We start from the raw sequence: 11,574 nt of genomic DNA on the forward strand, positions 1-11,574 counted from the left end.
CGAGCCGCGCCCGCCGCTGCCTTGCCCCTTCCCCACGCCTCCCAAGGCCACCCCTCCTCCTTAAATACCGGGCCACCCCGGCCCCCTCTCTCTTCTCTCTCCTCGCCGCCGCCGCATCTCGCCGCAACTGCCGCGCCGCCGCCGCTGCTCCGCCCGCACCGCTGCCCTGCGCCGCCTGCGACGCCTCCCGCCGCCCGCGCCGCGCAGCCCCGCCGCCGACCTCGTCGGAGAACGCCGCCGTCGCCAGATCCGCCGCGAACCGGTATAACCGCCGCCCCGGTTTTCTCGGTTTTCCTTTTTGTTCGGTTTTTTTTAAAAAAAACCTAGCCTAGATCTGTTTTTTTGTTTTACTAAACAACGAACGTCCACTGTTTAGATCCTATAAACGAACGTTCACTATTTAGTTTTTTTCTTTTCTGTTATTTTCGGCCAGGGACCCATCTGTGAATAATTTTATTTACAGATTAGCCCCTGATCTTCAAACGTCTACAACTTTTTACTCGTTTGTCCAAATCCAACGAAACCAACGCCCACTTCTTCGTTATGATCTCCTCTAACCAGTAAAACAACTTAAACATGTTTTTGAAAGTTTTAAAATTTGAATTCAAACAGATTTGTATTCAAACTTCTTTTGTTCATAACTTAAGTTTCGTAGCTCCGATTTAGTTGATTCTTTTTGCAAATCGAAGCTCTTGACCTAAACTTTCTGATAAGGCCAAATTCATATAATTTTGGTATTGTTAGAAATTGTTTTATGTTGCAAGAGTTATTTGCTTGGTTTTGATGTTTCCCGAATCGTCTTCTTCGTTCTTCTCGATCTTTTGAGTGATTGCTTATGTGTGGTTGCTATTGCTTGCTTACGATAGATTGACCGGAGTGTGACGAGTAGATCTATCCAGAGTATTGAGTGCGAATCATCTTCATTAACATTGCAGGCAAGTTCACACTTTGATCATACCCCTTTCATACCTAGTTTTTTTATGCATTAGATTCAACCCTCGAACAATTGCATGATTAGGATCTGATTAACATGTGGGTATTGGGAAGTAGTTGGTGAGGTAGTACCTATTGCCCTGTTTACAATCAAACCCTTGGGAGTTACTTCTACGTTGCTATTATATTGCCATGCTATGCTCGTAGACGTGGATTGGGTTTGAGAGATATTCATGACAGATGTGAGATTGTTAATAATGGTTTACTTAAGGTGGCAACTAAAACTCACATCTGGGTGGATTGAGGCACCTGGAGAACCCAGTGTTGTCTGTTTGTATAAGGACCGCCACCCAGGCTCAAAGGGATCATAAGATTATTCATGCTAGAAACTTCCGTGTGCAGCCACAAGCTATTATGGGCTCTAGCATAGTTGAGTAGGTTACATGATCTCTTGAAGAGGTGGGCTAGCAGATGTAGGGGAAAGTAGGTGTACCGGTCCACCCGGAGTAAAGAGTGATTGTTCCTGAAAGACTGTGTCTCGATCATCCGTTTCTCAAACATCATGTAGTGCGAGAATCAAGCGGAGGCGATCGAGTCTTGTGGGGAAAAGTGCGCAAACCTCTGCAGAGTGTACAAACTAATCATGATTAGTCGTGTCCCCGGTTATGGACATCTTGAGTATCTAGTTCTTGGATTATCCCGTTGATCTCATCATGTTACTTTAATTAATCTTGTTGGGTTAATGATGATACTTAATTGGGATTGAGATGCTGTCAACCATCTCAATGTTTCACAACCACCATGATAGTTAAATAAAATTTATTCCTTTGAAGTAGGGAAAAATTGGCTTTTCGCAAAAACATTATAACATAGAGCTTTTCCACCAGCCATATATGCATGTAGTGATAGCCTTTGTTCATCATTTCTCTATGGTGTGAATTTGCCAGCTTATTCCATGTGCTGACCCGTTTTCGGGCTGCAACGTTTCATGTTGCAGGATTCTTACGACGAGTAAGTGATACGTTAGGGTTACGATTTCTACACTCAACTTTGCCGTTGGTGTTGATGGGAATCCACAACCTTGTTACTTCCGCTATTTGGATTGAGGTAATAGTATTTACGTTACTTTATACATGTGATTTACCTCTGTTATAAATCCTCGAGTACTGTGCGTGTCAGCATACCGATCCAGGGATGACACTTAAGCACAGAGACTTGATCCATTCGGGTCGGGTCGCTACATTCCCATCTGCCACATAACCGCGGGCACGGCTTCCGAAAGATAATACCCTGCAAGGGTGTCCCAACTTAGCCCATTATAAGCTCTCGTGGTCAACGAAGGATATTCCTTCTCCCGGGAAGACCCGATCAGTCTCGGAATCCCGGTTTACAAGACATTTCGACAATGGTAAAACAAGACCAGCAAAGCCGCCCGAATGTGCCGACAAATCCCGATAGGAGCTGCACATATCTCGTTCTCAGGGCACACTAGATAAGTCAAGCTACGAGTAAAACCAGACCTCGAGTTTCCCCGAGGTGGCCCCGCAGGCTGCTCGGTTCGGACCAACACTCGAAGGAGCACTGGCCCGGGGGGGTCTAAAATAAAGATGACCCTTGAGTCTGCAGAACCCAAGGGAAAAGGGGATAGGTGGTAGCAAATGGTAAAACCAAGGTTGGGCCTTGCTGGAGGAGTTTTATTCAAAGCGAACTGTCAAGGGGGTCCCATAAATCACCCAACCGCGTAAGGAACGCAAAATCAAGGAACATAACACCGGTATGACGGAAACTAGGGCGGCAAGAGTGGAACAAAACACCAGGCATAAGGCCGAGCCTTCCACCCTTTACCAAGTATATAGATGCATTAATTAAGATAAGAGATATTGTGATATCCCAACATAAACATAAACCAACATGGAGCAATCTTCATCTTCACCTGCAACTAGCAACGCTATAAGAGGGGCTGAGCAAAAGCGGTAACATAGCCAAACAACGGTTTGCTAGGAAGGGTGACAAAGGTTAGAGGTTCATGGCGCTATGGGAGGCATGAAATAGCAAGAGGTAGGTAGCGCGGCACAGCAATAGAGCGAACAACTAGCAAGCAAAGATAGAAGTGATTTCGAGGGTATGGTCATCTTGCCTGAGATCCCGCAAAGAAGAAGAACGAGTCCATGAAGAAGACAAGCGGACGGAGTCGAACGAATCCTCACAACTCCGGAACGAAACCGAAGCTAACGGGAGAAGCAAACCGGAAAGAAGCAAACAACACGGTAAACACGCAATCATAAACATGGCATGATGCACAATCAAGTATGATGCATGTCCGGTTTAATGAGGCATGGCATGGCAAAGTGCAACAAACAAAACTACAAGTTAAGTGGAGCTCGATATGCAACGAGTTGCCTATTGACGAAACACCACATCAATTATTTAGTCCTCTCTCGGTTGTGTACCCAACAATATTAAATGTTGATTAACATGGCAAGAGGTGAGGCATAAGAAAAACTAACTATCTAGGCAATTTAAATGAGGCCGGAACAACAAACAACAATTTCCGGAAAATCCTCATGTCCATAATTTAGATTTGGTACTGTTCTGCCTATTACATAATTTTAATGTTGTTAAACAGCAAAATAAAATGCAGCAAGTTAATCTATGCATTTTTCTACCCCATTTACATATGAAGTTTATTAACATCCGAGTTACGGTTATTTAGTTATGAATTAAAGCATTGTAGCATGGCATTATGCAAAATTAAATAAACAGCAAGTTTAAACGTTTTAGCATGGGATGAAAGTGGCATATTATTAATCTACACAAAATTCTAAGCATTTTACATGTTTAAATCATTTTAATCCGATGCACGGTTTATTAATTATTAATGCATGAACATGAGGGGTTTTTCTGTAAAACTGCAATACTCTGGATAAATGGACAAAATCGCAGACGGGAAAAAAAACTACACGGGCCGAAACTGCACTTGGGCCAACAGTGGAAGGGGGGCGCAGCGGTGGCTCACCATGGGCTGAGGCCCAGTCGGTGGAGGAGGAGGCCGCTGGCCTGGCGCGGCTGTGAGAGTTTGGGCCAGGAGGCGCTGGACTGCTTGCTGGTGGCCCACGCGGCCGCTGAAGCTGGGCCAGGGGCGCTGTCCACGGTCAATGCGGCAGGGACGAGCGGCGTCCTCTGCCCGACAGGGAGCAGAGCCGCGGCGGCACGGCTGCTCGCCGGAGGCGATGGCAGGGAGGCGGAGATGGCGGATCTGGGCGGAGGGGGCCGGATGCAGAGGCGACGGCCGCGTCCGGACTTGGCGACGGCGGTCCCTGTGAGAGAGAGATGGGGAGGTTGAGAGCCGGGGAAGAAGAACTGCAGGATGAGGAAGGAGAAGAAAGGGAAGGCACCGGGCACGGGGAACCTCGGGATGTTGACGCTTGGTGGTCCGGCGAGGTCCTGCGCGGGCGCTCGAGGCAGCAGGGGGGTCGGGACGGCCTTGGGTGGTCTGCACAGGGGAACGAGGGGAAGGCAGCGGCTCGGGGTCAGGCGTGGTCGAAGGCGCACGGGGCTGCTGCTGCTTGAAGGAGACGAAGGTGCGGCGACGGATCGAAAGAAGAGGCCGGCCATGGTGTCCTGCGTGCTCGGGGCGAGGGCGCCATGGACCGAGGGAGGGGAGCTGGAGCTCCGGGTTGCTGCTGGAGGACGACGGGGTCCTGGTCGATGGACTCGATTGCCGGCGGGAGAAGTGGCTCGAGGCCGTGGACAAGCTCCTGGCTCATGAAGGCGGCGTGGTGATCTGGGAGGAGCTCGAGGTGGGAGGTGCTTGGGGTCGGGGTTCAAATGGTTGGCTGGGTTTGCAAATCAAGGAGGGGCTGTGGATTTGGATCGGGAGGATCCCGAGGGGGATTTGGTGAGTGGGGCTAGTGGCGGCGGCGCGACGGGACAAGGGGGAGGATTCCTAGAAAATAGGGTTTGGTCTGATTATATAGCAGGTAGATTAGTTTAGGGGCTACTCGGGCCCTCCGATTATAATCGGGCGGTCGAGAATAAGTAGGCTAGAGCGTCCAACAAAGAAAACGGTGATGTTTTGTAGATGTTAGGGGATGATCCGGACCCAACGGTAACGAAAGTCCGGTTCGGGTTCGGGACAAATTTCGGACGCGCGCGAGGGGGCGATGCACTGTGCAAAGAGGGACTCCCGTTTAAGCAAAAGGGAAAACAAAGAACGGGGTTGGTCTCGGAAGGGTCAGCGGAAGCAAGGGGGGGCGCGGCCACTACGAGGGGATGCAAGTTTTAAAACATGGCGGCAACGAAGTGCCGATGCAATGCAAATGATGCGATGATGAATGCAACACACAAATAAAACACAGCTGACTCGCCAAACAAGGAAGGCAATCGGAGCGTCGGTCTCGGGGCGTTACAATGCTTCAGGCAATTGAAAATGGCCCGAATCAGATTTCAGCTTCGCTTCCAATGATGAATCTGGTCTCTAAAGCTGAAACAAACAGAGCCTATTTACGCAAGCACCGTCGTCCCTTGTTCAGCATTGATCGTAATATACTCATATATAAATACAAGATGTTCTAACAATTTTTTTCTGAATCGGATGTATGTAGTCACAATTTAGTGTATTTATTCACCTATTTCAGGACGTATACCGCTTATTATATTAAAATATTCAAAACATTTTATACTTCATATTTGTGAACTGAGGAAAGTTGTAGTAGTAGTAATAGTGATCTTTTTTTTCGAGAGTACGCCAATGGCATATCATATTTTTATAGAAGGCAGAAGTTGTAATTACAAGAACTTGCGAGTGATGCGAACATCAACACAAGTGAACCAAGACACCTACACCCACACCTAATCCAAAGCCTACTCTCTCACAAATCTGTCTAACACTCCTACACCTAATTCGGCCTCCTTCCAGTCTTTGATCCCGTTCATGATGTGGTTGTGTAGCTCATCCACTGTTTTTTGTTGATTTATCCGATTGAACACTCTCGCGTTTCTCTGTTTCCATAAAGACCAAGTCACTGCGATTACGAACGTGTCGAATCCTCTTCTTTCAGCCCGCGTGAAGTTTCTTCTAGCTTGTAGCCACCAATCCAACATGCTATCCTGCCCAAGCGGGTGAGTCACCTCCAAGTTCAGCCCGACGATGCACTTGTGCCACACCTGTCTAGCGTATGAGCATTGTAAGTGTATGTGTTCCGCATTGTCCTCCTCTTGCAGGCACGTGAAACAGGCCGAGGGGTGATCTTGTAGTCCATGTCACGCTCGTCGATCGGAGGTCCAGATCCGATGCTGGACAGTGAGCCAAACATGGATTTTGCATTTCAACGGCGCCCAACTCCTCCAGATACACAGATACACGAGGCGTAAGGAACTCTCTCCAGCCCTTGGCAGAGCATGTTGTAAATTGATCGGGCCGTGTATTGTCCCGAAGCATCCGCCGGCCACGCAAATGTATCAAGGGAGCTATCATCTCGATGTGTCGTAGCTATTCATAGTGATCCTTTGAAACTCCGAATACTGCCTCTGGAGTGACGCGCGTCAACCTAGTCAATCACTTTGACTTGGTTGGCCATCACCTGCGCTAACAAACCCCACTCCACTCCCTGCTCCCTTGACGAACTCCACCAAAGAAAAAATCGGCACAGGAGCAAACCCCTAGGCCGCTCCCCCCCTGCTCCGCGTCCATGGCGACGGACGCCTCCCCCCCTCCGCCGCGCAAGAGCCCGGGGCCTCAGCCGGCGGCGGGCCCCCCTGAAGGCGCCTCGCCGCTGCCGGCGGGGTACATCTTCATGTGCAGCGGCGAGACCAGGCCCGAGTGCTTCAGGTACAGGGTGCTGGGCCTGCCGCGGGGGAGGCTGGACGCCGTCTCCCGGATCAGGCGCGGCGCCGCGCTCTTCCTCTACGACTTCCACGCCAAGCACCTCTACGGGCCCTACCGCGCCGACTCCGACGGCGGCCTCGCCCTCGAGCCCGCCGCCTTCCAGGGCCGCTACCCGGCCCAGGTACCGCCCCCGTCCCCATCCCCTCGCGATTCGTGCTCATAAGGTCTGGAATTCGGTACATTAGTGGGTGGAGTATGCTGGGAATCATGATTGATTGTGCGCGTATGAATCTTTCCACCATAAAGAAAGAATGGAGCTTGATGATTTGCCGCTCGATGTCTCACTGGAATGTGAGTCCTGGTGCCACATTTCAGTGGCAAATCACCAGGTCCTATCTTTGTTAGGCACAGTTTTATGGTTTGCAAGAAGGTAAATTGTGGCTTTCCTACTGTGCCGATACAAGTAAGAGACAGGGCATTAAAGAAAGAGAAGAGTTTTCACTTTTCACCAACTAAGCTGAGCAGTATCACAAGCTTACAATACGATGATTGATGAAATGTTGGGAGTCAACTCAAGGGCTGATGATTGTAGCGTTTCATTCTCCAGCCATACAAGCCAGTGCTATTAAGGATACGTATTTTGCAAGTCCGTTATCTCCCAAAGGAGTCCTGACAATTTCAATTTTCTGAATTTCAGTTCATCTTGGCTCATATTATGCTCTTTATCCAGCAATGAACTCCATAGATTAGCTATGCGTTATTATTATTCACAAATTGAGTGTTCAGTCTTCTTCTTGTTTGTGCAGGTCAAATTTGTGGTTGATGGTGATTTCATGCCTATCCCAGAGAGTAGCATAAGAAGTGCCATAAGTGAGAATTATTCCCGTGGGAAATTTTGGCCTGAACTTACCTTTACGCAAGTAAGTGGGAACCAGTGTTTATTTATGTTTTGTATACTTGAGGAGAGCTGAAATCAACTGTGCAGAATCTTTCTTGTATATGTGTAACTCCTGTACAAAGAGGTTCTAACTTCAGGCAGTCTGCCAGATGAACACTCATTTTCGCTTATGTTTGGTCTTTTGTATACATCAAAGTATCAAATTAGTCAATTCACATCTTGCTGTGCCTAGTTTGAACTTTGAACAGTAGTTTCCACCCTTACTTCAGTACTTGCTGTTACGGTGTAGAGTGTAAACACATGTAAGCAAGTCGAGATTGAGAGGGATTATTATGTAATCTGTATTCACTATGGTTTAACTTTGAAGAACTGAACTTATCTTTGCAATGCGTTATTCCTCCCATCTTTCTGTTCTGTCTTAATTTTATCAGTCCTTAGCTGTGAACTATATCATGCATTTACCTGCACTGAATTTTCATTGTTTTTGGTAATTCTGTTGTAGGTTGAGAAATTGAGAGCATTGTTCCGTCCAGTTACTTCACTGCCAGTGCCAGAGGCACCACCCCTGCATTATGTTGACAACAGGCATCCTGCTCAATCTGCTGCTTTTCTGCCTCCTTCAGCTTCATACCCAATACAGCCAACTTCTTATGTGTATCACCCAAGCACTTATGCTCCTACTCCAGCTGCTCATCTGGTGCCAAATCGACCATACCCACGCCCAGATTCTCACCTTCCTGTGACTGCTCAATACACCACACCTGCTTACTATGCGACCCCAACCGCGTATCCGTATCAAGCAGGTTATCAAGCATATGGTCCACCTCCTGCCACCTACCACTACGCCCAAGCGCCTCCTTTGCAATATCACTATGTGCAAGCCCAACACCCTGTGCCAGAACATGTTACAGACCCTGCCTATTCCTCTGATCCCTACTATGTTGCTAATCGGAATGATCCATATCGATTTGATGCTGTGAAATCTCATTACCAGGAAACAACTTCTGGAAGGTATGTATGGTAGCCATCGATTGGTCCCAGTACTTTCCTCTTTCCTAATACCTGCTAAATGCAAAGCAATCTTTTTGCAAAACAATCTGTATACATCGGTCAATGTCGGCCCGTTGATGTCTCGAAACCGCATTGTTCAGCTGGTCTAGATAGTTCCAAAAAGAAACTACTTGCAGGGATGCAGATATAGATACATACTTTGCATGTTGGAACTGCCCATTTATTCATGTGTTTTTCCTTGTGGCTACATGCACAAATAATTGATGGATTTGTACTTTTGCCTCGTATGCTCTTGTGTTTCAGAGCTGCCTATGGTGCACCACCACATGAAGCAGCCGCGACGAACCTGCAGCTCGTCAGGCATTATGGGTACGCTCCAGGCAGCGAGGGCGCAGCCGGAGGAACCCCACAGCCCAGTGCTGAAGGAGCAGCGTCGGCGACCAATGATGACAACTGGCCGCCCGCCCCAGCGACCACACAGGCTGCGCCTTTGGTGAATTGCGTCGCAGCTGCACCGGCTTACCTGTGACCATTCAGTTCTTTTCGCTGGTGTGCTTGACCAAGGGACTGGGATTTCAGGCCGGTGAAAGATGGCATCGCTCTCGTTTCCGCTGATGTGTTTGGTATGATGTATAGATAGATGGATTCAGCTGCTGCTCTTTGGTTTGCTAGACTGGTGGTACTAACTGGTAGCCTAGCACAATCGTTGACCGTTTTGCGCAAGTTGTTGAGATGGGTCATTGTGGTGTCATTGTGTTTGTGGGTGATTTTTGACAAAATTGACTCCTTATCGAAAGTTCAGCCAAAAGATAAACTTCTTCCGAAGTTTTAGCCGAACCTAATCCTTTTGCTCAACTGAGTGAAATGAAGTTTCCAGTACAAGATTCTCACCATTTTTTTTATCAAATCGAGATAGCAATCGTAATCCAACTCCCTGAAGAGATGGTTTTCCCTCTCAAGGTTGCTGGAAAAAAATCCAGAGATATTATGATGCTAAATCACCCAGAATTATTACTCCAAGATAAATCACCCGTAATTATTACAAGCATTATTGTTATCTTATGTTCATGATGATAAGTCACATGAAAGCCTTGCATATTTAAAATAGGATCTTGGTGTATCTCAAATAAGTTGAGTAGTTGCCCAATGATGAATTTGGAAGAAGGGGAACTAAATTTCATAGTCTGAACCGCGGCGTGTTGCAGCTTGTAGTTTGTCGTAGTCGCGAAGGTTTTGGCACAACGATCACCAATGTAGCGCGGCCGTTGGATCCTCTGCGCCGGTCGATCTGAACGGCGGAGGACGCGCCCGACGCGAGCCCCGCAACCCCATTGGCAATGGCGCTGTCGGCGCAGGCCGCCGTCGCCCCGCGTCTCCTCCTCCCTCCCTCGCGCCGGCTCACGTCGGCTCCGAGTCCGGCGCCTCCTCGCCTCCCTCTGCTCCGCTCCAGCTCCGGCTCCGGCTCCTCCCGGTGGACGCGGCGGGCGAGCGTGCGGGTCCGCGCGGGCGCCGGCGGACGAGGGAGCAGGAGGGAGTGCCCGTACGAGGTGCTGGGCGTGGCGCCGTCGGCGTCGCCCGCGGAGATCAAGCGCGCCTACAGGCGCCTCGCGCTCAAGTACCACCCGGATGTCAACAAGCAGGTGCTCCCTCCTTACTCCCATCCAAGCAACATGATTCAGCAACGGAACTAGCTTCAGTACTGCTACACCAATGGAGATTTTGCTGACCAACCTCCTGGTTCAATGCAGGCGAATGCGCAGGCGAAGTTCCTGAGGATCAAGCACGCCTACAACACGCTGATGAACTCGGAGAGCCGGTCCAAGTACGCCGAGGCAGAACAGGAGTTCGATTGGCTCGGTACCGGCATCTCATCTCTGCTCTTCTGCTCCAGCAAACTATATTTTCTTCTAGCCAATGGGCATTTCATTGCAGTTTTCTGCCAAGAAACTACTGTACTTGTAGATTTAAGGTTCCATTGCAGAATTCCTTCTTCGAATCTGCTGGTAGATAAGATGCTTATTCAGGTATAAATAAGCGTGATTGATAGAAAAATGTTCCTTTTGCTGACATGGCTCCCGTTCTCCTTTTTGTAGCGGCTATCATTGAAAGCATGGAAGCATTTCAGGTCTCGGATGATGAGCTGGAGTTAGACTGGAAACCTGAAGGCCTGTGGGAACATGTGTTTGCGTATTCTCTAATTATATCCATGCTTATCTACGTTCTCACATAATGCACTTAGTGATGTTTGTTATATATACTTGGATGTTCTCACACTTCTAAGGATGTGTGCATTTGCATTTCAAAAGCAAATCTTAAAAAATGCACACAAATAGGGGGGAGCTCAATTTGTATGGCAATCATCTCGTTTTGATACATTGTTTTCGTAATTATCTCGTGATATACTCAATGGCTTTGTGATCGATCATCAAAAGGCGGAGATTGAAAGTGGACCTCCATTACCCTAGTTGGGAGTGAAATTCACCTAGGGTCACTGGATTCGTTCCTAGAATTGACATCGGCCCCCAAAATACGATGAAGATGAGAACGTGGGTACGATCGCCATTGTCGTGCACTCCACACCCTCCTCCTCCTCCATTGGTCTTTTTGACTCCCCCAATGAGAACATGCAAATCACTCATCGATGCTCATGGCTAAAGAGGTAATAGCAAAGTTTGAATCCCCTAACCCACCTCTTCTCATCCAAAACAGTCCTAGTGAGAAGTTGGAGGATGAGTGTGATGATGGTGTGGACGATGCTGAGGATGCCTCATTGACCTTTAGAAAAACTCTTTGTGGAGAGGCTCTTGCTCATTTTCGCAATCTCTTGAAGTCACTTGAGACCATATCAACTTCTACGTGAGCAGATCTTAGACGATCAGGAATCACTTGAGACCACATCAACTTC

The 11,574-nt window shown here is 48.3% G+C and overlaps 2 protein-coding genes across 2 annotated transcripts; both read left to right on the plus strand.

Moving 5' to 3' along the window:
* The first annotated feature begins 6,524 nt into the window (after window positions 1-6,524).
* Window positions 6,525-9,548, plus strand: LOC123123518 (extensin). Its single transcript, XM_044544042.1, has 4 exons — window positions 6,525-6,941; window positions 7,567-7,680; window positions 8,161-8,669; window positions 8,973-9,548. Exons 1-4 carry the CDS (start codon window positions 6,624-6,626, stop codon window positions 9,196-9,198), a joined length of 1,167 nt encoding a protein of 388 aa, XP_044399977.1. The 5' UTR covers window positions 6,525-6,623; the 3' UTR covers window positions 9,199-9,548.
* Window positions 9,549-9,735: 187 nt separating this feature from the next.
* Window positions 9,736-11,021, plus strand: LOC123123519 (protein tumorous imaginal discs, mitochondrial). The gene is made up of 3 exons (XM_044544044.1): window positions 9,736-10,309; window positions 10,418-10,526; window positions 10,763-11,021. Exons 1-3 carry the CDS (start codon window positions 10,007-10,009, stop codon window positions 10,897-10,899), a joined length of 549 nt encoding a protein of 182 aa, XP_044399979.1. The 5' UTR covers window positions 9,736-10,006; the 3' UTR covers window positions 10,900-11,021.
* The last annotated feature ends 553 nt before the right edge of the window (window positions 11,022-11,574 follow it).

Source organism: Triticum aestivum, chromosome 5D (assembly GCF_018294505.1).
Source record: "Triticum aestivum cultivar Chinese Spring chromosome 5D, IWGSC CS RefSeq v2.1, whole genome shotgun sequence".
Classification (NCBI taxonomy): Eukaryota; Viridiplantae; Streptophyta; class Magnoliopsida; order Poales; family Poaceae; genus Triticum; species Triticum aestivum.